Here is a 26,935-nt window from a genome sequence, read left to right on the forward strand (position 1 = left end):
AAGAGGAAGTGAGTTATGAGACTAAAGGTCATTAGAGAGGTTAAGGCTAGATAAGCAAATCTAAGAATCATCAGCATAAAGATGACATTTAAAAATTAGTGTACTGATAAAAGATAGAAGAGTCTAGGACAGATCCCTATGGGATACCTATGGTTAGTGGATAAGACCTGGATGAAGATTCAAGAAAGAAGACTGAGGAAGAAAAGAGGAGAGAAGATCTCCCAAAAACTCAAAGAAAACAGAGTATTAAGGAGAAGAGAATAATAGCAAATTTACAAAAAAATAGCAAAAAACAATAGCAAAGCTTCAGAGAAATCAAGGGAAAAAAAGACGTAGAAAAGATCATTGGATTTGGCAATTAACAGATCATTGGTAACTTCTAAGAAAAAAAAAATTGAATAGTGAAGTTGAATAGTAAAGTAAGAAGCCAGACTATAAGGAATAAAGATGAGGAGATAAGGAATGATATTTAGCAGAAATGGAAGGATCAAGTGAAAGATTTTTGAGGATGAGGAAGACGAGAATGTTTGTAAGCAGTAGTGAAGAAGTCAGTAGACAAAGAAAGAAAAATGAGAGAGCAGGAATAGTAGAGTGGAAAATCTGCTAGAAGAAATGGGATGGAATGAAATTGTACATGTAGAGAGATATGTCTTAGCAAGGAGTAGGGAGATGACAGAATTAAGTAGAAGATGGTGGAAGAAAGAATCTGATTAATAAGATGAGGAAGAGAGAAGAGGGAACTCTTGGTGAATGGCCTCAATTTTTTCTGTAAAATATGAGGCAAAATTCTCAACTAAAAGGGTGAGAGAAGAGAAAATCATGGGAAGAATGAAGTAAAATAAAAGATGTGGAAAAGCCATTGTGAAGTGCGGGATAGTAATTCAATAAGAAAGATCTAGAAGTGTTGTCTACCACCAGTAAAAGTCCAGTTGAGTAATATAACAGAAATTTATAATGGATTTAATCAGAGTATTTGTGAGATTTTCTCCATCTTTGTTCATCAGCAAGTATGTAGGAAAGAAGGCAGCAGGCTAATTATTTCAAGTACGATTCTTTTTGAACAGCAAAATAACTGGACATGTATACATATATTGTATTTAATTTATACTCTAACATATTTAACATGTATTGGTCAACCTGCCATCTGGGGGAGGGGTGGGGAGAAGAAGGGGAAAAATTGGAACAAAATGTTTGGCAATTGTCAATGCTGTAAAATTACCCATGCATATGTTTTGTAAATAAAAAGCTATAATAAATAAAAATAACATTTAAAAAACCAATACAAAAAAAAAAAAAGAAGAAGGTAGCAGATGGTGGGAGTGATCTATAAGTGAGACTTGGCAGAACATATTGATTAATATGACAAAGAAGTCAGGTATTCAAAAGAAAAGATCAGTATAGAGGTGAAGTGGTTCACCAACGAGTCAAAATGGGGAAATAATGAGACTGACTAGTGCAGGGGGGATGGCTTGAGAAAGAACTGAGGGGCTAAAGAATTGTAAATCATGGTATGGGCAAAGAGTATGATTTAGTGTAGAAAGGCAAAGGGATATATGATCAGCTAAGAGAATTTCAGAGTGATTGGAATCTTTTCTGAACAGGTAATCTGGGAATGAATATCAAAGGATCTATAAAGGAATATGTTTCTCCAGGATCTTCCATCCAAGTAATTCACACTAATCTATCACTTATTCCAAGGGAATGACAAATATCTACTCCAAAGGAAGGAGGCAAGGAAAGTTCAAACAATTGGAGAGATTTAGAACTTGATTAGATTTCCTCTATTTTAAAGTATCTGGGAAAACAATACATGCCATTATAGCTCCTCATTGAATGTTGGCAAAATATTTTTAAAAATAAATGTTTATTAGTATCTTTTGGTTTTTATCTTTTCAACATTGTTAAGAGTTCAGCAAAATTAACCAACATATTGAAAAAGTCTGACAATATAAGCAGTTTTTAAATTCCAAAGTTCTTATGAGGGAAAATACAATTCACATCCAGGGAAAGAATTGATAGAGTCTAAATGCAGATTGAATTATACTATTTTCACTTTCTTCATTTTCTCATGTTTTTTTTTCTTTTACAACATAATTAATATGGAAATGTTTTACATGATTGCATATATATAACCTATATTAAATTGCCTACTGTCTTAGGCAGGGGGAAGATAGGGGGAAGATAAGGGAAAGGGGTTAAAAAAAATTGGAACAAAATATTTTTAAAATAAATGTTTAAAGTCTTTATATGTATTTGGAAAAATAAAACACTATTTTAAATTTTAAATAAAAATTTAGCATTGATATTCATTAAGAAAAATATATATTACAGTCTTTTATATCCATTATCTCTACCTTTGCAAAGAGAAGTGGGAGAGATACTCTCTCATATCTTTTAAACAAGCTTGGTCATTATAATTATGTAGCATTTGGTTTAGATTGACAAATAGTAAAATACAATGTTTTCAAACATGCTTCAAACAGAAGTGGAACCAGGGTTTGCTGTTTGTATAACATAAAAACAACGCCCTATTCTCTATCTTTGGCTGGTTGCAAAAGTTTGGGAGCCCCATCATTAGCAAGCCGTAGACTAAAAAAAACTTCACAGGGTAGATATTCACAAGAAACCAACCTTGCTCACACCCTTCTCAAACCCACCAAATATGCACCTCGTATTTCTACCAGCTGTAACTTTGTGGTGCAAACCAAACATACTATGTAAAAAAATACCACAACTTACCCATAAAAGTTCTCAAACATTAAAGCAAAGCTAAGCATCCACTCTGGCCTCTGAACTCAGGGAGTTCTTTGATGGCCTCTAGGGAATGAATACTTCCAAAATGAGTGACTTTTCTTCATTCTTCTTTATAGCCCTCATTCACTAGGGCCATTTTGCCCTTCACATCAAATATGCTTTCAAGATGCTGCCACTAAAAACATAACAAACCACATCCATAAATACTAGCTAATGCTAAAAAGAAATTCTCTTGTCACAGAGGTGGGCTGATTGGGAAGAAATCATGGGCTTTGGTCACCATGAAGCAATGTGGCAAATGATTTCTGAACTTAAAATAAATGTACTTTCCTTGGGAGGTTGTGACAGAGTTTTAAAGTTACTCCACATTATTTGACACCATAAATATAGAAATATCATATGCCAACAAGAGAGGCAGGGCTCAGGGTACAACTTTCCTGCATCTTCCAGGAAGAAGGCTAAAACTGATGAGATATAAAGTGTTCTAAATTGATTTTGTCCTTTGGGATAAATAACGTACTTAACAACATTTAATGAACATTTACTACTACTACTACTACTACTACTACTACTACTACTACTACTACTACTACTACTACTACTATTACTACTACTACTACTACTACTACTACTACTACTACTACTACTACTACTACTACTACTACTACTATTCTGGCATGTGTACCAACAATTCATGGAATCATAGGATCTAGGGCTGAAAGGGACCTCAACAATCATAAAGCTCTCGTTTTAAATTCCAAAAAAAGGAAAATATCCCAAGGCTACACACACGCACACAAAAGAGAGATCCAGGATTCAAACTCAAATTCTCTTGATTTCAAATATATAATTATATTTATTTATATGGGTAACCCAGTTTATAAGTAGGATGTTTTCTATTACTGTCTATAGTAATTAAACACCACCATTGAGAATTTAGACAAACTTCAAGATATAGTAGAGGAAAAAAGGGCCTGGTATGGTATGGTCCACGGGGTCATAAAGACTTGGACACAACTGAATAACAACCAATCACCATCAAAAATAAGCTAAAGGATAGATGTACTCAATTGTTTGGACACTTAACTAATTTTGTAGGCTTTGATAGAAGGCAGAAATAAATTATATTATTTATCTTTGCATTTCTCCTAGTGCCTAGTATATATCAGCTATTAACAGCAAGATGGCCTACTGAATAGAGTACTGGAACAAGGAAAACTTATCTTCCTGAGTTCAAACTAACTAGTTGGGCATTCCCAGATAAATCCTGTTTAACTCAGTTTCCTTATCTGTAACATGAGCTAGAGAAAGAAAAGGCACTTTGTCAAAAAAAAAAAAACAAAAAAAAAACCTCCAAATGGAGTTACAAAGAGTTGAACACTACTGAAATGACCAGATAAGATTTATATAGTACTGTAAAGTTTGCAAAGCATTTCATATACTTATTTAATCTTCCCAATAATTCCATGAAGTTAGTGTTCTCAGAATATTCATTTTACTGATGAGGAAACTGAAGATGAGAAGTGAAATCAATTTGCTTAGTCACGAGGCTAGTACCTAAGGAGAAATTTAAATACCAGTCATGATGATTCTAAATTCAGTGAATCTTTCCACTGTTACCACACCTTCATACAGAATATACCCTATAAGCTTCTAAAGGAGGTGTCCCCACACTATCCAAACATTCAACAGAATAAAGAGACACAGTCACTGACCAGCAGAACATCAACAGAAGGTAGGGCATTTGTGCTCCAGAAGGAACTCTGAACAATTTTGCTTTTAAGAAAGCTCTGTATTACAGAAACTATAACACAGACTAAAGAGTGGATTCATGGGAATTGGAATTGGAATTGCAACTTCATTGTGTGGTTAAGGCTGAGCTTCAGTTTTTGAATTAAGCATCATTCATTCTGCAAAATTGCCAAATGCATTGGTTACTTAACCTACAAAGCATCATCTTTTAAGACTTTTCATCCCCACCCAACTCGACCTTTATCCCTCTACTTTTGTGTCACTTACTACCAAACTAAAGAATGCTGTTGTTGTATCAATTAATAACATTCCTCCCCTTCCCCCACCACAGACACAAAAATATGTCACAACTGCTAACAAATTGGCTAGTATTGTCAGTTGGCACAATGTTCACTTTCCTGTTTCCTGTTTTTCCCAAGAAGAGAGACCAGTACCTCCACAGGATCAGACCCTGGTAATTGTTAAGGTTTTCCTCTCTTGGGTTAAATACAGAGATGTCTTATGATGTAGGATAACTGGTGTTTCCCTTCTCCGGTGCTTGTAAGAGTGGGAGTATAAAAAGCAGGGGTATCCCATTCTAGACCACATATAAAAGATGACTTTTCCTAGAAAGTTAACTTTAGGTTTATTCTGCTTTATGACATCTCCAACATAGTGGGCAGAAAGCAGACATGAGAGCTGAAAGACTCAAGCCCTACTTTCTATATTTAGCATGTAACTGTTAACCTCTTTCCCCCTACCCTATCCCCGGGTAACTATAAGCTGATGAGTTTCTGACTTGTATCAGAGAAATTCTGCCATGGGTGCTCTGTACACCAGTAAAATTATAGTTCTCTACTAAAAAAATGAGTTAATAAAATAATGCTTGGTTTATTTCTTATGTTCAGAATAAAATAAACATTTTTTAAAATTGGATAATATAGGAAAACTTTATCTCATTGGCTTTATATCACCATACACAGGTAGGTAACAGTGAACAGAGTATTGGACTTAAAAGTCAGGAAAACTTCTAATCCAACATTAGACACTTATTAGCTATGTCTTCCTCAAATTCTTCATTTAAAAATGAGGATAATAAATAATGCCTAGCTCCCATAACTATTGTAAAGACCAAATTATTTGTAAAGCACTTTGCAAACCAGAAAGTTCTACATTAATTACTACTACTAGGCAGCTAAGTGGTACAGCAGATAGTGTCCAATCTAAAGACTCATCTTCCCAAGTTTAAATCTGACTTCAGATACATACTAATGGTTTAACCCTAGGCAAGTCACTTAAACTTGTTTTGCTCAGTTTTCTCATCTGTAAAATGAACTATGGAAAGAAATGGCAAACTACTCCAGTATCTACCAAAAAAACTTAAATGAGGTCACAGAGAGTTTGCCACAACTGAACTACTGCAATAACAACCATGATTACTATTGTTATTATTAAAATATATCAATATTTCAAGGACCTATGATTTCAGCTTTTTGAGGGTTCCTTCTACCAAAATAAATCACATTCTATATCCTTGTAAATTGCCTTTTTGAGTTATTATGGGGAAAACAAAACAAAAATACACACAAGCTGGTGTCCAATCTTTTGGGAAGGGCCCTCATAGAACATTACTCTTCTGGTCCTTGGGTGACAAGGTCTCAGTCTGAAGCAGGGCCCAGACTCAAGCCCCAAGCTCTTCTCCATTTTTAGGGCCTGCCATAACTTATATTCTTCTGGCTCAGCCTCTGAGAGCTCAGGGTCATTTCAGCACAGGATTTTAATACAGGGTCACATAGCAGTGTAGTTAAGAAAAAAGTTTTTGACTAATATCTTGGAGTACTTCAGTGAAGAAACTAAGCTATGACCCAATTTCAGTTCTGGTTATAAATTAACTGCCCAAGACAGTTATTTTAGAATCATATTTCTTCTACTCGAGAAATGGTAAAATGCATTAAAAAACATCCTTTCTCATTAAGCCCTGCAAAAGGAGATACAAGTAATCAAACTCTAAACGCATCAAAGCTCAGGACCTCAGAGATTTATTTATAAAGGGTCTCATACCTATTTGTTTCCTGGGAAGAGGAGAAGTATAAATTTTCCTCTAGAAACTTAGTTTCAGTTAATGGCTGATTTTGAAAAATCTAGGCTTGAGCTACATTCACATAGTTGAGTCACCTCAGGATTTCCATTTAGCTCCATGCCTCTGAGATACTGAAAAACCATTATGCTTTTCAGTCAAAAAGCCATTGGCTGACTACAAGAAGTTCTGCCTGTCCCCAATTCATCCTGCCCTCTTTGAAACAACTGGAAGGACCCTGCCTCCACTAGTCAGGTCAGTCAACAGATGGCCTTATTCATTTACACATATTAAATATTTGTACATGTAAACTTTTAAAACTTCTGGCAACTTCTGTGCTTTTTATCTCAGCCCTTCAAAAAGGAAAAACACTAGAGTAGAAAAGAACAGAAAGTGGATATACTGTTGGCAGGCTTCTCTTTTCACTTAAATGCATATGACTATATGAAAAAACTTTTTAAAATATTATGTTTAGGTATCTGACATATACTTAGACTGAGGGAATAATTTATAAAACGTGGATTTATTTGCAATAACCAAAAACAAAACAAAACTACAACAATAAAAAAAAACCTTCCCAGAGACCTCTAGTCTTAAGAGGCTAGAAAGATCTAGACATTTCTATTCAGTATATAGTAAATAACCCAAAGAACTGAAGGGAAGAAACTGCATTATAATTAAGTTCCCTGCCATGTTTCTCCACAATCTCTGTGCCATAGGAAAGTCCAACAATGGTAAGTCATCCAGTATCAGATAATTAAGAAACTAATAGATCTACAAATGACAATGTATCACTACATTGTTTACATTCACTAATAGAAGTCATTTAATAAATATTTTGTTGAATGAGCAGATATGAACAAATAAACAGGAAAGTCAAGAAATTAGACTCTGCAAAGAATCTTGTTGAACATCTATCTCTAGAAAAAATCCAGGGAAAAAATGGTCTGAGTCAATTACCAAAGTGGCTACTTCCTGTCTTGATAGGTGAGCCAATTGAAACCCAGAAATAGATAATTTCTTGTCTATTAGAGCTCTACTGGATGTCTCAAGAAAACAGGACCTAGAAAGTACCAAGAGTAATGGACAGCCGTAACAGGCTTCAAGTATCATAGTGCCAGAATTAGGCTGCTGGCTAATGTTTACAAAAACATCTTCCCTTAAAAGGACAGAGCATCCAAGAGTACCAGTAACTCTCACAGTAATAGTGCTGAGACTACCCAAATAGTGACTAAGCTAACATATGTTGTACTGCTGATAATGCATGAATGAATCACCTAAATAACACATAAATGTTAGCTGGAAAGCACAACATACTGTATCCTAGAGAGGACACTGAATCAATGATGCACAGAATACCAAAGTTGAATTTACTATATATGAACATCACATATCATGAACCATATACTATGTGAAATACATTTTATATGATTGTGATAGAGCATATCTGGTGAAATTGGCAGTGAGTGTTGGGACATTTGCCCTTATTGCCCTTGAGTAAGTGGTTTCTGTCCAAAGGGAGATGAACAATAATGAATGGGGCAAGTCAATAGAAGAGAATGGGCTCAAACAGCAAAGGGAAAGGAAGAAAGGATTTGGTGGGTTGTCCCTTTATTTTGCCCTAGAGGGATGGCATTTGGAGATGAAGAACTACAAGTTTAATTCAGTCTGATCTGAGCAATTGGTGAATTTAGTGAGCAAACTATGGAACCATTGCAAAGAAAGAAATTTGAGAGTCATGTGTGGCAGGAAGTTAAAGACATTTAGATTTGAAGTGCTTCACCAGAAATAGTTACTTAGGAGTTTGTCAGGCCCTCAACATATGTTCCATTACTATCTCGTTTTACCCATAATTTTACAGGCATGTGATACAGCAATTTGGAAGGAGAAGAAATATTTTTTTTCATAACATAATTCACCAAAAGCTGTAAGAACAAATTTGAGGAGCCTTGCCTTTTTCAATTCAGTATAATATAAATTGTCTAGTTTTCAGTGCCAAAGGGAAAAGAACCCAATTGTACAAAAAATATTCATAGCAGCACTCTTTGCTGTAACAAAGAACTGTAAACAAAGTGGGTGCTATTACTTAGAGAATGAACAAGTTATGTTATATGAGTATAATTGAATATTATAGTGTCAAGGGATTCAGAGATGACTTGTAAGAAATAATGCAATGAAATAAGCAGAACAGAGAGGACAAATTATATGATAATCCCCAAAACATAAAAGAAGTCAGCTTTTGAAAGGCTTCAAGAACTGACCAGCACAGTGATCAATCATGTCTTTAGAAGACTTAAGACAAAAAAAAATCTGCCTCTTAGCAGAGAAGTGATAAACCAAAAAAGTGAGGAAATGAAAATATTTCTGGGAATGACCAATTTGCTTCTTTGTTTTGGTTGATCATACTAATCTATTGCTAGGAAGTTATTTTTCTTTTCAAGGGAAGGGAGAAGTGATAGGTTTTGATAAACACACACACATGTACACACATGGACACACATGGAGAGAGAGAGAGAGAGAGAGAGAGAGAGAGAGAGAGAGAGAGAGAGAGAGAGACAGAGAGAGAGAGACAGAGAGAGACAGAGAGAGAGAGAGAGAGAGAGAGAGAGAGAGAGAGAGAGAGAGAGAGAGAGAGAGAGAGAGAGAGAGACAGGGAGAGGGAGAGAGAGAGAGAGACAGGGAGAGAGAGACACAGAGAGAGAGACACAGAGACAGAGAGAGACAGGGAGAGAGACAGGGAGAGACAGGGAGAGGGAGAGGGAGAGGGAGGAAGTAAGAGGGAGAGAGAGGGAGGAAGTAAGAGGGAGAGAGAGAGAAGGAGAGGGAGGAAGGAAAAGGATATCAATAAACACTTAAAAACATAAAGAAGAAAGCAAAAAGAAATTCAACCAAGGACATAAAAGAGATCATTTTTTCCACCATGTTAACTTTAATCTATGCTTCCTTAAAAAAAACTATATAAGACATACTAATATGAAATCTTTTATGTTTGTATATTGAAATGTTTGTGTTGCTGATGATTAAGTTCATAATAAAAAAGAATATTTTAAAAAGTTTACAACTCTGGGCTTAGTTGTTCTTTCTTTGCTATGAATTACTCAGAAGATCAAGAAATTATATACTGTCTTATCCCAAACAAAAATGTTAAGGACCATGCCTAAGTGAAGGGGCAGATCAATTCTCCAAGAGTCTCTGCAGCTGTGGATCATAACACTTGAAGGAGTTGCAAAGCAGCCTTTGCTGATGTAGGTGTTCATTGTGGATGGGGAATGAAATAAATTGGAGGCAAGAGGGAAGAGGAGAGAGGTAAGATAATGCGATTGCCTCTCAGTCTCCTTGTCTCATCATCCTCCTCTCACATGAAGAAATCCATTTTACAGGTCTGAGTTAGACCTCCAGCAGCCACTGGCAGGTGGCTCCCTTATCTCAACACAAAATGATAAATTTGCAATTCAAACAGAAATGGTGGTCTCAGAGAGTGATTTACAAAGATCTGTTTATATTTCTGATAGATCTTTTTCACTCATATACTCTTAATCATCTTTATAAAATGAGTCACTTCACATGTATACATATACTGTATTCAATTTATACTTTAATATATGTAACATGTATTGGTCAACCTGCCATCCAGGGGAAGGAGGGGAAAAATTGGAACAAAAGGCTTGGCAATTTTCAGTGCTGTAAAATTACCCATGCATATATCTTGTTAATAAAAAGCTGTAATAATAAAAAAAAATTTAAAAAATAAAATGAGTCACTTCATCATAGTGCAATCATTTGAAGACAACTATAAAATTAACCAGTGACAATCATAGAGAGCTTAAAAATGGGATATACCAGTGCCAATAATAATAACAATAACAAGTTTGTAAAGCATTTCACAAATATGTATCTCATTTTATCCTCACAACAACCCTTGAAGGAAGGTGCTATTAATATCCCATTTTACAGATGAGGAAACTGAAGCAGATAGATGTTAAATGATTTTTCCAGAATCTTGAAATTAGGAGGTTTCTGAAACAGATCTTCATAACTCCTGGCCTATACTCTATCTACTGTACCACTTCCCTGTTTCTATATAATTTGGTGGTGGTAGGTGTTCAGTTATGTCTGACTCTATGTGACTCATTTTGGGAATTCCTTGGCAAAGATAATGGCTATTTTCTTCTCCAGGTCATTTGACAGATGAGAAAACTGAGGCAGACAGGATTAAGTGACTTGCCCAGGATCATACAACCAGTAAAGAAATGAAGCTTGATTTCAACTCAGGTCTTCCTGACTTCAGATTGCTGCTCTATTTCTATATATTATCAATATGCTATTCATATTAATTAATTAAAATAATTATTTTTTAAAATAACCTATTTGGCCAAATGATAAGCAATCTGGTTTTCATAAGGTACACACAGATGAAAAGCTTTATTAAAAAATGGAATCAGATTTCATACTTGAACTTAATGATGAGTTTTGTGTTTGTGTTATAAGAAATGACTAAAAAGTGTCCTCTAATCGATTTTTTTATGTTCCAACACCAATTAAAAATAACTGAAACTGCTCTGCAAATATCAACTTCCCTAATCTACAACATTACAAAAGAAAAGTCTTCCTATGTATTTTTAAAATTTTCTAATTTAATATTTAAGTATACTAATTGCATATAAACCTATAAAAATCACACACACACACACACACACACACACACACAAAAATACAAACAGAAGATGAGAAAGCAATCAAGAATTCAACAGCACTAGATTGTAAGGCTCTTGAGGGAAAGGGTTATGTCATGTTTTCACTTCCAAATCCCCAGTGTCTAAATTCATTAAATGCAATGCAATTGAATAAAAGACTGATTTTTTTCCAAATTTATTTTATTTGAAGAAACAGAATAAGCAAAAAAAAAACAAAAACAGAAAAGCAACACAAAACAAAAAATGAATGTCATGTGTTCAGCAGAACACCAGGGAGGATTCAAAATATATGACAACAAATACCAATTTAAGAGAGCATATATATTAGTAAAAGAAATTATATTCATGAATGTCTGTCTTTACTTCTTTGTAAATTGTTTTTTTTGTTCTGTGCTGTGCACCTTATTAACATTATTCTTTTTTTCCCTTTCATTCTCCCCCAATCATGCTATAGTTAAGAAAGGAGATAGGTAGATGATAGATAGATATCAATAGATAGATAAATGTAGATATATTCATACACACATATCTCCCTTTCATCCCTCACTACCACTCTCAAGCAAGCTACAATTAAGAAAAAATATATTGATGTATACTTATGTAGCTATATACATATATACACACTCAAACACACATACATACCCCAGATACACACATGTATTTCCTAATCCTGCTGACTCTTTCATTAAATTCTGCTCTATAACTTGGCTTACTTACTTAACCTCCCCCCCACCCAGGGATCCTTCCCTTTTTTTTCCTTTATCCTTTATCCTCCTCCTTATTTCTTTATAGATTTTGGAGGGTGCTGTATCCTTTGTGGGATATATACATATATAAATATAAATATATATATATATTTATATATTATATAAATATATATATATAGTTGTCTATTGAACCCATTCTCGATGTGAGTAGGTTTTCAGAACTACGAACTCTTTTCCTTCTTCTAATGACTTTGTGTCTACTGCATCTCATTTGTTTTTTTTATTAATTTTATAATTATAACATTTTTTGACAGTACATATGCATAGGTAATTTTTTACAACATTATCCCTTGTACTCCCTTCTGTTCCGAATTTTTTCCCCTCCTTCCCTCCACCCCCTCCCCTAGATGGCAGGCATTCCCATACATATTAAATATCTTATAGTATATCCTAGGTACAATAAATGTGCAGAACCGAATTTTGTTGTTGTTGTTGCAAAGGAAGAATTGGATTCGGAAGGTAAAAATAACCTGGGAAGAAAAAATGCTAACAGTTTACACTCATTTCCCAGTGTTCCTTTTCTGGGTGTAGCTGATTCTGTCCATCATTAATCAATTAATTGGAATTGGATTAGCTCTTCTCTATGTCGAAGATATCCACTTCCATCAGAATACATCCTCATACGGTATTGTTGTTGAAGTGTATAATGATCTCCTAGTTCTGCTCTTTTCACTCAGCATCAGTTGATGTAAGTCTCTCCAAGCCTCTCTGTATTCATCCTGCTGGTCATTTCTTACAGAGCAATAATATTCCATAACGTTCATATACCATAATTTACCCAACTATTCTCCAATTGATGGGCATCCATCAATCTTCCAGTTTCTAGCCACTACAAAAAGGGCTGCCACAAACATTTTGGAACATACAGGTCCCTTTCCCTTCTTTAATATTTCTTTGGGATATAAGCCAAGTAGTAGCACTGCTGGGTCAAAGGGTATGCACAGTTTGATAACTTTTTGGATATAATTTCAGATTGCTCTCCAGAATGGCTGGATTCTTTCACAACTCCACCAACAATGCATCAATGTCCCAGTTTTCCCACATCCCCTCCAACATTCATCGTTATTTGTTCCTGTCATCTTAGCCAATCTGACAGGTGTGTAGTGGTATCTCAGAGTTGTCTTAATTTGCATTTCTCTGATCAATAGTGTGCATCTCATTTGTATAACATGATTACTATTTTACCTTTATTCTGCCAGTCTGTCTTTTGAGCTTGCCTATTGTTGATGTAAATCTTAAAAATAAAGTATACATTTCCCATGTAACAAAAATTATAAACAATTTGTCCATGTTTAAACAGTGTTCATGTTGAGTTCCTTAAAATTGCTCTTTGATATTGGTTCTTATATGTTCAATTTTCTATTAATTTGGGTTTGAATATCCATTTTTTCCTCATTGAAAAATTATAGATACTTTTGCTGGATATATTTTTGATGGTAGTTTTACACCCAGAGAGAGAACTATGGGAAATGAGTATGAACCACAACTTAGCATTTTTACTCTTTCTGTTATTGTTTGCTTACATTTTTTGTTTTTCTTCTCAGGTTATTTTTACCTTCTTTCTAAAACTGATTTTTCTTGTGCATTAAGATAACTGTATAAATGTGTGTGTGTATATGTGTGTGTATATGTATATACATATATGTATTGGATTTAACATATATTTTAACATTTTTAACATGTATGAGACTGCCTGCCATCTAGAGGAGGGGATGGGGAGAAGGAGGGGAAAATTTGGAACAGAAGGTTGTGCAAAGGTCAATGTTGAAAAATTACCCATGCATATGTTTTATAAATAAAAAGCTATAATAATAATTAAAATAAAAAATAAAGATGAATCCCAGTCTTCCTTATACCCATAATATATTTCAATGGTGGGGTTCTTTCTTCTTTGCCAGGTCATTTTTTAAAATAAGAAGTATTAGTTTAAGCATCTCTAATCATTTGGAGGATGATGCTTCAAGCTTCCCTTCAGTTCTCCACTCTGACTAGGAACCCCAAAACAAGAGCTTCACTCTTCTGCAAGTGCCCAAGCCAGCAGTGCTCCTGCCCCACTGCTTCTGTACTCACCAGGTGCTGGTTCCTTTTCACCCAGGGTTATGTCTCAGCAGCACAGTTGGGACTGCCATTCCCAATCAACCAAGGTTCATTTAGTCATCCCAGTCTCAAACCTTGACTACAAACAGTCTAAGAGGTGAAAGTCTGTCTCTATGGTTCTAGTTAAGGCTCTAGCCATAATCAGATAGCTAAGGGATCCCCACTTGACATTTCTGTGGAGCTAGCCCAGAAGTATTTGCACTTCAGACAGATTAATCCCTGCTGGGGTCTTTCTTTAGATCTTGTCAAATTGTTTCAGGAGGATTCCTGTTCTGCCCCAAATCGTCTTGATTTTTCACAGATCTATGTTCACCCTGAAGCACAAATTTGTTCTATTTGTGGGAGAAAGCAGGGAGAGCTTGAAATTTACCAACCTATTCCGCCATCTTCCCAGAAATCTCCCATAAGAGTGATTTTTAAAGCCATCTGTGGAAAGACTTCCATTATGAAGTAAAGACATAAAACTGATCTTCTTTTTTTAAAGCAAAACATGATGATTACAGAATAAATTATGGCTACAAATAGAATAAAATTATACTAATCTGGAAGGCTAAATTATAAGCAACTGCTTGGCAACCATCTGTCAGAAAAGTTGTAGAAAAGAGTCATGTATCAGGTAGGCACTTCCTGTCAGATGACCTCTAAGGTTCTTTCAAAATCTGGGATTCTAGGATTCCAAAGGAATATGAAAACCCAACCATAGATAATTTTTTGAAATTGCAACTATATTAGGTCCAGTATATATGTTTATGAGTTCTATCCATTGCGCCACTTCCCTGTTTCTATATAATTTGGTAGTAGTGGTGTTCAGTTATGTCTAACTCTCTGAGACCCCATTTCAGGGAGTTTTCTTGGCAAAAATAATGGCCATTTTCTTCTACAGATCATTTGACAGATAAAGAAACTGAGGCAAACAGGAATAAATGGCTTGAACAGGGTTATACAATTACTAATTAAATGAAACTTGATTTGAACTCAGGCCTTCTACCCATTCAATGCTCTATCCATTGTACCAACTATGTATTTTAATAATAATAATAAAATAATATCTAGTAAATGTTCTGTGGGGCCTCCTTTATTGAGAATTTAAGAGTTCACAATGTATGCAAAAAGGGTCGCTACTAAGGTAGTTTTGTAAAGAACTATGAAAAGGTTTTGTGTTCTTAAGTTAGCTAAATATTTCACCATTTTATTGACACAATTTGTTTAGCAATTATTTTTATGGACAGTACAAGCCATATTTAACCTTAGAAATGAGAAGAGGGAAATCCTATTTAAGACATCTCATGATTAACACATTCTTAATTTACTTCCTCTACCTTCTTTCTCTCATCAACAATTATTTATCATGAATCAGCACTGATAAAAGCTGGAGATACAAAGAGGACAAAACATTCTCTGCCTGCAAGAAGCTTTCATTCTAAGGAAGAAGACATCCAAATATAGGAATATACACTATATCTACAAAGTAGAAACAAAGTTAACAATAAGGGGGAAGTACTAGTCACAGAGGGGACTAGGAAATACCACCTGTAGAAGGAAGAGATTTAGACTAATCTTGAAAAGAACAAAGATCTCAAGAGATGGAGGAAAACAAGGAGAGCACATTCCAGGAATGGCAGCATCCAGGAAAAAGGCATGAAATGGAAGATGGAGAATCATGTATAAGGAATGACAAGGAGACCAACCAGTACATCTAGATGACAGTGTGTCATGTTGAGAAATGAGTAGGTTCCTCAACTATTTCATATCTAAATATGCAATGTTCTATTCTAGATCCTTTTCTATTCTCCCTATTCACTTCTAAATTCTTGACTTCACCAGCTACCAAGAAGTTAATTATCATCTCTATACAGGTGACGCCCAGACCTATATATCCAGAAACAGCCTCTTTCCTCTTTCCTGAGCTCTAGTTACATATCTTCAACTGCCTACCAAATATTTCAAATTGGATGTTCCACAAACATCTCAAATTCATTACAAAAACTTACAAAACTTAACCCTTTTTCTTATCCTTAAAATCCATTCTCACTTCAAATATTCCATATTCTGTCAAGAGAACTACTATCCTTTTCAGGTTCATAGCTTCATCCCATGCATTGTCACATCTTCCTGTTTATGCAGTCACAAAAAATCTTTTGCGCCTGTTCCCTTCTTCTTACTTATATGGTCACCACTCAAGTTCAAACTCTAATTACCTCTTGCACGAACCATTGCAGTAACCTCTTGATTCTTCTCTCTTACTTAAATCTCTCCCCACTACATAAAAGCATAAAATAGTTAAGCTATTTTATGCAGTCTTAGAGATCTCAGCACTAATTCCTTCTGTTTAAACCAAAGATGGTCATAACTCCAATCTCAATATTACCCAAAGTGTAGTGCTTTCTTGATCCATAACTCTAAAATTATTCTCTGAGTCTATTCTTCATCCCTCCTAAACCTATTACCAGTTCCTACCACAACCTACAGTTACTTGGTCCTTTTAAGTAATCTCCATAACTTCAGGTAGGCCATGAACCCTGCTCTGTTCACTTTCATCCTTTCAAAACTTGACTTTATCATTAATCTGTTTGTCTCAATATTGTGTTCTATCCTTGAATCCTTTCCTCCACTGTTCTATTCTCATTTATCCCTTTCCAAATCCCAACCCTGATTCAGCACTACCTACCATTAGCCTTTTTCACTTTGGTCTTCTCTGGCTCTCTGGCTGCTAGAGAAGTCACATGACCTTATTGACTAGGCCCTCTACAAATTTATGTTACCCAAACTTAGCCAGGTCTTAACTGCTACATAAAATTCTTTTATTCTTTTCTATACCAAAAGTCACAGCTTTTATTTCAAATTTTTAAGCCATCTATACTACTTCTACTAAACTCTGTAGAGTAAGCCTCAATAAGATCTCGCCTCCTACTCCAGTTAAAAAAAACAAAACCTGAAATTATCCCTTGCAAATTCTATTTTCTCCCCATTTCTACACATCAAGCTTCCTCATTTTTACACATAAATCCAATAGCTGACCCTTCCAGTTCTAAGGCTATGGACTTATGACATGTCTCATTCCCTACACACCCCATCTTTTGTGATCTCTCTGCTTTCTCTATATTCTCTATCTCATCAACTACTATGCTTTAATGCAACTCCATGAATATGATATACCACATATATATGTATATATACACACATACACATATACATATATGAATACATATATCACTGTCTATAAATACACACACAGGTATAACACATAGACACATATGTATCTCCAGCCCAGCCCTTATCTCCTTCTCAAACTCCAGTTCCACATCTTCATCTGCTCACTTGCTTGTCCCATAGGCATCTCAAACTGAACATGAACAAAAGAAATCTCCTTATGTTTCCCTTTAAAATGACCCTTCCTATTGAACTCCCTATTTTTCCTAGTCACCAGGGATGCAACTCTACCTTCAACTCTTTATTATACTCATCTTAGCCATACAATTGGCAAGCTTTGTCAATTCTATTTCCATAGCTATGTCTAATAACCATGCTCTTCTCTGTAACTATTTCTGAACCATTCTAATTCTAGTTCTTATTACCTTGATCCAGGCTACTACAATAGCCTTTTATTCACTCTCCTGAATCTAGGCTCTCCCCAACCTAACTCATTCTCCACTCAGTAGCCAAAGCAACATTCCTAAAGTACATGTTTGAACATGCCATTTTCCTGCTGAATAAACTCCAGTAGTTCCTTACTATCTCTATGATCAAATGTAAACTTTTTTTGTTTGTCATTTAAACCCCTTCATGGACTGGCTCTAATTTGCCTTTACAAACTTATTAGACTTTACTCTCCTCTACAAATTAGAGTTCTGTCAAAATAGGCTTCTAGTTATTCCTCACACATAACATTCTATTTCTCATCTCTGTCACTTTCTATAGGCTTCCCTCCATATCTGGAATTTACTTTTCCACTTTCTCCCTTATATCTTTCAAAAATCAAAAAAGTTTCCCTCAAAAATCAACCCAAATCTCATATTCTATTGTTAATGAAGCTTTTCCTAATCCATCTAATTACAAGAAATTCTCTCCAAAAATAGCCTTGTATTTGTATATTCTTTTTTAAAATATTGTTTTATATTTGTTTCATATATATTTTTTCTTTAGCAATGATATGTAAGTTGTTTAAGTGCAGAGACTACTTAATTTTTGTTACAGTAGTTGAGAAAAGAAAATGCTCAGAACAATTATAATAAGGAATTTGAGAGAGTCAATGAGAGACTGATTTCTAAAATATAAATGCAGCAGTAAAGATTCACTTAAGATGAGATGGCACATATTTGTAAAAAAAAAAAAAAAAAAAGCTCTTTAGTCCTCCAATTTTGATAAATTTCAGCACATACTTTTCAGAAATATGAACAAAGAAGGTTAATCATAGGAAATATTTAAAGTTGAATACCAATGGGACAAAAAATGGTACATCAAATAGGTCAGAAATTCAAGGGTAGAAGAGATGGCACTATTAAAATGTCTAACAATGAAAATCATTAGATAAGTGAGAGGCAAGAAAGAGTTGACAGAATAGAACAGGGAAGAGAGATAATTCTTCCATTCTGAGATATCTCTTTAATCATAAAATAAGTAGTTATGTATGTATTCCTTTCCCACAAACCCTGATGGTAGCTACAATTTATTTTTAGTATTGTGCAGTCTGGAGAGCTAATGCTTTATTACTAAAGGTTTTATTGTCATGGAAATCTCACCTGGACTTCTGAATCAGCATCAACATGTTGCAACTGAAACCAAGTATCTCTGTTATGGTACTTCTGTAGGTCTTCCTTCTGTATGGCCACTTTACCTAAAAACACAAGTCAAAAGAAACACAATATAAGATCTTGATTCTGCCAGCTTGGACCAGTTTCATTACGAGAACACATCATCCAATATTATTTATTCTAAATACAGACGCTAGTTAAATAATTTTTCTCATAGTCTTTGTTTTACCATGACCTGGTTTTCCAAAACTCCAAGGACATTTAGATTTCAAAGACTTTACAATGTAACATTTTCAATGCTTATGCTCTCCTTATCTTTTTCACAAATCTTAGTCCTTTAATTAATGACCTCACTGTCTGACCAATCTTCTTAGTAATTTGCTACTAAATGAAAAATATAATATATATGGAAATATGATTAGAAGAATTGCACATGTTTAATCTATATCAGATTGCTTGATGTCTTGGGGAGGGGAAGAGGAAGAAAAATTTGGAACATGATGTTTTGCAAAGATGAATATTGAAAACTATCTTTGCATGCATTGGGGAAAATAAAATACTATTTTAAAATATATATTTTTACAATGTCTTGAATTTAAGAAATTCTGCACATCTCTACATGTTGCTCAAATCTGTGCCATATATTATTCTTTCATTTATCCTGAACATATCCCCAGGGAGAGAAGAGATGAGTATTATCATCATTTTTATATTACAGATGGGAGTGGGGGAAACTGGGAGTGAATTGCCATACCAAGAAGGCACAAAATAGTAACTTGAACTTGTATATGAAATTCATCAGCTTAGATCACGAATTGACACCTCAAGTTGAGAATGAGGCAATAACAAAAGATTTGCTTCCCACATGGAAAGGTAAATCATATGTATTCCACATGCCAGCTTTCATGATTTTCAGAGCAATGCAGTTATCTGAATTTTAAAAATAAATCCAAGTCATATAGCATTTTTAGGGCTGAGGAAAAATGGAATTCCCTCTAAAATAGTTTTTGTTATTACCTGAACCTGTTATTTTGTATTGAATCACTGGACGGGAGATGAAGGAAGAGAATATATATTACAACGTCCAGCCTTCCTATATCCCTTGTCATTTATTTCCCAAGATGTCAATCAGACCAGCTAACCATAAGAAGCAATGAATATAATCCTGGAAGCAATCAATATAACTCTTATAACACTAATACATTATTGGTGGAATTGTGAACTGATCCAACCTTTCTGGAGAGCAACTTGAAATTATACCCAAAGGACAAGCAAATCGTGCATATCCTTTCATCCAGCAATACCAGTTCTAGATAAATAATTTCAAAGAGATCATAAAAAAGGACCTACAAGTAGAAAAATATTTCTACATGACCATTTCATGGTGGAAAAAAATATTGAAAATTGAGGGGATGGATGTTCATCAATTCAGGAAGAGTTGAAGAAGCTGTGATATATGAATGCAATGGAAGACTATTGTGCAATAAGAAATGATAAATAGGCAAATTCAGAGATTTGTACAAACCAATGCAAACTGAAATGAGCAGAACCAGAAAACAGTGTATACAACATTAGTAACTGTTATGATCAACTAAAAATGACTCAGCTCTTTTCAACAACACAGTGATCTAAGACAAATACAAAGGACTCACAAAAAAAAATGCTATCCACATTCAGATAAAGAAATGATGGACTCTGCCATCAACTCTATGAAGCCTGAGGCATACTTTTTTCACTTAAGTTATTCTTTTGTGTTTTTTCCTTTTGATCTGTTTCTTCTTTCTCAGCTGTGACTAACATAAATATATGTTTTACACAATAGTACATGTATAACCTATATCAAATTACCTACACATTTTTAGAAGAAGGGAGGGGAGAAAGGAAGGAAAAAAATTAGAACTCAAAATCTTATAAAAGTAAATGCTAAAAATTTATTGACATGGAATTGGGGGAAAATAAAATGCTATTTAAAAAATACATATCCTTTACTAGTTGGCTTCTTTTGGATTGACAGCTCAAGCAGTTAGAAGACATAGGATCACATCTTTAGAATTGAAAGTTAAAAATCAACTAGCTTAAATGACACCTTTAACAGATGAGGAAAGTGAGACCCAGAAAGAGAGTAATGTGCCCAAGTCATGCAGGTCTACTTATTTTAAATTCAATGTTCCTTTTACTGTACTACATAAATACAACAAATATTGGTAATGTTGCTTGAAAAAAGGAATGATTCATTTCCCTTATATTTTGTGTAGCCCAAATAACTATTTCCAATGCCCAATTAGTATTAATTTCTTCCAAACGGCCCTGGTGAAAAATGGTATCTTAGTAAAGCAGGGAAGAACATCAAGTACTGAGAGGGATTTGAGACCATTTAATTTTCCTATCTTTCAGATATCCTCAAAGTCCACCATTTTAGAGCAGACATCTGCAGGTATGTATAGCCTTTGCTTTTCTACTGGGTAATTTTCCCATTTCATAAAGCAATCCCAGAACATGCTCTGTGTAATTTCTTTTGCCTCCAGACAATAGCTGCATGATTCACTGTCATATCTCCACCAAATTATATGCCACAAGTGCATCTGTATTTCATTTTTGGAAAAAGGACACAGCTCACTCAACACTGAGATAGCTAGCACTATTAATTATTTTCATTTAATTGGCTTACACAATGAGTATTTAATTCTCTCATCAGAATTCCTTTCTATAACAATGACCTTTACTCATTAACTGGAGTAATCTATCAAATGACATACAAAGAAGAGAAAACAGCATATTAAAGTTACATAAAGTGACTACTTTAAGTAGTTTTAGTGTGGAAGAAAGGAAGGAAGGAAGAAAAGAAGGAAGAAAGGGAAGGGAAGGGAAAGGTATACATAGATAGGCTTAATGTGCATAGTAGCAGGAAGTGTTAAAAATGGAATATTACTTTGACTCAATTTCTTAACTGCATAGAAATCTAAAGAGAAACAAAAATTACAAGGTCCTCGGTTTTTTTTCTGGCCTTGCAATCATGCAATTACAAGTGCATAATGATACACTTTAAGACCCAATCTTAAAATACTTTCCTCCACCCTCCACCATATGCAGAACATGAGTTGTTCCGGTACATGGTCCCCTCGCCATTCCTCAGATCTTTTGTTCTATCTTACCCTTTGGCTCATTATTCCTTTTGATTGTTTTTTTTTTCCCCCTATGGCTTTAAAGCCTATAACCATTTCCCAACAATCCCTTCATGCTTTGTTTCCTTTCAGCACTTGAAATAACCCCTAGTTGTGTGCCCTGTCTTTCCTTCAAAATTGTCAACCAGGTGACTTAGTCTTCGAACAACTTTGCCTTTTTACCTATTGACCGTTTGGTAAAGTCCTGTCGAAACAAAGCCATATCAATCAACAACTAGTACTTCATAAAACATCTCTAATGCCTGTTCCTGTTCTGGTGAGATAGGAACAGAAATCTTCAGACTCATCAGTGATCATCAGTGACAGCCACACTGCCCTTGAAAATTTTTAATTTAAGCTGTTCAACTGCAGATGCAGTTATTTCTTATGTTCATTACCTGAAAACTGAAAATGGAATGGGGAGGACACAAATCTTTGATTTGTGTGTGAATCCTGTAATTTACGGATCATTGGTGTTCTTTAAATGCTGTTCTGAGACAGAATGTGAAGAGCCAACACTCCTACAGCCTTCCAGCAGGGCTGGGGGATCTATTTTGATATCCTATGACAAGGCACACATTCTGAGGTGCTTTAAAAATCTGGTCCCAGCTCTGTTTCTAAACAGCTGGGTGACCTTGTTAATTAACCACTCAACCTCAGTGTCCTCTGTCAATGAAGGGGGCTAGAAGCTCTAAAATTAGATAATTATGACATGCAAACAGAGTATTGGGGAAAAAAACAACAGCCACCAATAGCATCCTAAATAGACAACCATTTACCTCTCATCCTGAACTTTCCCACTTCCTGAGCTAAACCTTCAGAGAAATATCAATCAATCAACCAATATATATTATATAATATTTGTTAAGTACCTATTGTATGCCAAATATTGTGATAAACCCAAGTAATTCAAAAAGAGGCAAAAGACAATTCCTGTCCTCACTCTTTCAAACTAAGGTCTCAAACTAAAAAACAATTACAATCATATAATGGATAAGCTATGATTTCACCAATCATCTTTTTAAAAAAATAACTAGATATTAGAAAATTAATAAATACCCTTTCTAATCATTTAAGGCAGTGAAAGCCTTTCTTCAGCATTCACAAGCAAATTAAATTCACTTTTATAATCAGGGCCATGTATTTTAATACTGTGTGATTGTAACTGGGCTGAAAAAAATTCATTTGTGATGTCTCTTTCTCCAGGGTCCTTATGCAAATAACCTCATCTACCTCTCAATTCTTTTATGATCCAAGATTCTACTAACTTGCACATTCAGTGATCACAGATTTAGAGTAGAAATAAACCTCAGAGAACAATATCTTGTCCAACTTACTTATTGTACACTTGAGGAAACGGGATCAGAGAGATGAAATAATTTACCTAAAGTCAGACAATAAGCATCAAAGCTTAGAAGTTGTAAATTCATGAATTTAGTGGAAAAAAAGAAAACTTCATCAACCACCTGAACTAGCTTGTTTTACAAATGTGGTAAATGAATCTCAAAGAAGTTAAATTGCTTGATCAAGGTCAGATAGTTAGTAAATACCAAACAAATGCAGAAACTGAACTTAGATTCTCCAAAGCCACTGTTCTTTTCACTATACCAATACTGTCTCCCCATGTCATCTCAAAAAAAAAATGAGATTTACACAGAACAACATTTTTTTCTTTCACAAAAAAACATTTTTAAAAATATTGTCTTGGTGCAGAGAAAAATAGTGGAAGTGCTTGGAAGCAATTATTTACAATATGAAGAAATTATTTCCTGGTTTATATCCCACTTATTTTTGTCACTCTATGTATTCTACTAAGATAATTCCATATAGCCCCAACATCTCTTTATCATGCTACCCAAGGTATATATGCTATGAAACTTTATGTCCTAGAGTGAATACACATGCAAAATTAGGCTTTTTTAAAGCCTACTTCATTAATTGATCATCTTAATTAATAAAAAGATTAATTGTAGCTGCCCATCATACCATGTAACCTAGGAAAATTATACACATCACCCTTCATGAAACTAATTGACAGACCAGAATGAGTCACCAAGTTTGGGATGCTTTTTTATAAATGTTTGTTATTGTTCTGTTTTTTAATCTATATTTTCAATGAGTATACTTAACAACTGAGTCCATAATTAACAAAAAGAAAAGGGGAAGATGACATAGCAAATGGCTCAAGAGGTTGAAGTATATTAGATGTCTGGAATGACAAGCAATAGATCACCAGGCCTTCAATATGAAGAAACATGAACTAGAATAATTTTCTCAAGATCTCTTCTATGTCTCTAAAGGTTGTGTTCAAGTTCCCTCCGATTTCGTGTGAGCTGAGGTTTGAGAACTAATTTTCTCAGCCTCATTTATTGATGCTTTTAGGGTACTGATTGGATGCTTCATGGAGTGAAAAGTCTCCTTTCTTCTAAGCTAAAATTGAACCCCAAATCCAGTCATACAGGGAAACTTAAGAAGCATGACCAATGGTAATCAATGCTTTCACTAAGCTCAAAGTGGTTGAATAAAAAGACAAATCCCCCCCCCCCCCCCCCCGCCATCTCAATCCCCAAGCCAGTGCATATGGGAAACAGAGATATCACAGAAGTATTACCTTAGGTTTAGATGATCATTTGTGTATTTCTAGCATATCACCAAACTTGGTTGAGGATTTAAAAATTTAGCTTTATGATAAAAGGGCACATTAAAACAAAAAGAATGTTATATTTCAAATTACCATTTGGTACTTTATACCTACTGAAAAAAATAATTGAATAAACAGCTCAACCAAAAGAAGACATATTTTGGGTTACCTTTTTTGGGGTTATGTAACTCCAACCTAAGGATATTGAACTTTATTACCTGTAGTAAACCCCCAGAAGGAGTTAAGATAAAAGGTCCCATTCCTCTTTGATGAAGGGTTCCCACCATAGCCCTTCCGGATCTCTACATCTTTTGCAGCCCTTTTGTTTAAATCCTCCTGGGGAGATCTGCCCAGTATATGAAAGGTCTTCCACAGGTCCTTTTCATAGTCAAAGGAGTAACAATAAGTTGTCCGAGTATCAGTCATATTTCACTTTACTTACACAGATGACCCACCTCTTTTTCTATCAATTAATCAATCAGCATTTATTCAGTAAGTACCTACTATATGCCAGACTCCAAACTAGATAAGCTTACATTTTCCCTATGTAAATAAATACATACAAAATAGATAAAAATTAAATTGTCTGGAGGAGTAGGGAAGGTAGCAATAGTTGAGGTAGCAATAGCAATCAGCTTGGGATGATTATAAATGTACTATGTAACTTCCCCAAACTGTGAATCAGTCTAGTTTCAAGTATATTGTAATAGATTAGATAGAAAGACAGGGACAGAAATTCAGAGAGACACAGAGATAGAAAGATATATATCTATAGGTAGATGATAGAGATAGGAAACACATACAAATGTTAGCTAACATCTAACTAATTAACTCATAAGTCTGTTCAAGCAACTTTATACTTTAAATTGGGCAATTTGTATTCATCCATTTTGTTTTTCTACAATAGATTCTATAAACCAACCCATGAAACAAACTTTTACTACACTGTTCTCAAGCTACTTCCTACTTTCTAAATTGGCAGACACTTGGAGGATTTTTTTGCTCTGTATCCTCATTCATTCATTCTATTTTTACTCCTAAACCTTCCCCTCAATCTGGAATATCCTCCCTACCTCAACAGCACTGTCAGAATTCTACCTTCCTTCCTTGAAGTACCAGCCAAAATTCCGACTCTTCCATAGAATTTTCCTCAATAGAGGAAATATAGAGATAAAGAATAGAAAAGAGACTGCAAATTAATCATTGGACCTTTCCTAATTAGACATGTTGATAGAATGTAAGCCCATAAGGGGAAGGACTGTTTCACTTTTGTATTTGCATACCAGTATAGGTTTCCTGTAAATAGGAGATACTTAAGAAATGCTTGTTGATTGACTAATTCATAGTAAAAGATTTTCAAGGTCTTTTAGTCCAGCCACCTCACGTCAGTTGAAGGACTAACCCCAGAAAACAGAATAGGTTTGTTCAAGGTCACATGGTAATCAAAGTTAGCATTCAAACACAGAACCTCTCATTGCAAATTTCTTAGCACTGAACTATGGCTGATTTTCTGTCTAACCATATTTCTGTAATCAATCAATCAATAAACACTTATTAAGTGCTAGTAAGCACTTAATGTGCCAGATATTGTGTTAAACAGCTAGGGACAAAATAAAAAAGAGGCAAAAAATAATGCCTGTTCTCAAGGAGTTTCTAATCCAAAGGAGAAAGAAACTACATGTAAACAAATATATACAAAGCTTTCTTATATATAGGATAAATAGGAAATAATGAACAGAGGGAAGGTACTGGAATTAAGTAGGATTGGGAAAAGCTTCCTTCCAATGGAAGATGGGATTTTAATTGGGGCCCAAGGAAAGCCAGAGTTCAGTAGTTGAAGAAAAAGCATTCCAGGCATGGGAGGCAGCCAGAGAAAAATGTCTAGAGCCAAGACATTAAGTGTCTGTAGCAAGAGGAAGTTGGATCAAGAGAGTTCCAAAATCCCATCTGGTTATAGAAGTCATGGGTTCAGGCTAATTCCGAGTACTTCAAGGATCTGATCTGTTTAATACAGAACTAAGTATAAAAATACATATAGAAAGGTACTTAGTCAATACTTTTTATTGATCCTATTCCTATACAATGCCAAGAAAACCCTAGAAGATGATTGATTATTAAAAATCTTACAACCAATTTTGGGACCCCAGAACTGGATTTGGTGTAGTTCACATAGGATTATACATAAATCCCAGCAAAAAGTTCCTGAAGACTTTATTTTTGTTAAGGATTTAAAATGAAAGCTCCAAGAAAACATCTCTAGGA

The 26,935-nt window shown here is 34.7% G+C and overlaps 1 protein-coding gene across 4 annotated transcripts in view; it reads right to left on the bottom strand.

Moving 5' to 3' along the window:
* RASA3 (RAS p21 protein activator 3) overlaps positions 1 to 26,935 on the bottom strand; it is a 292,598-nt gene that overhangs the window by 117,258 nt on the left and 148,405 nt on the right. For all 4 annotated transcript variants that reach the window (XM_074299614.1, XM_074299612.1, XM_074299611.1 and 1 more), the window contains exon 4: positions 18,860 to 18,954. In XM_074299614.1, the coding sequence (XP_074155715.1) occupies positions 18,860 to 18,954 (95 nt within the window). The remainder of the gene's footprint in view (positions 1 to 18,859; positions 18,955 to 26,935) is intronic.

The sequence above is a fragment of the Sminthopsis crassicaudata genome, chromosome 3, assembly GCF_048593235.1.
Source record: "Sminthopsis crassicaudata isolate SCR6 chromosome 3, ASM4859323v1, whole genome shotgun sequence".
Taxonomy (NCBI): domain Eukaryota; kingdom Metazoa; phylum Chordata; class Mammalia; order Dasyuromorphia; family Dasyuridae; genus Sminthopsis; species Sminthopsis crassicaudata.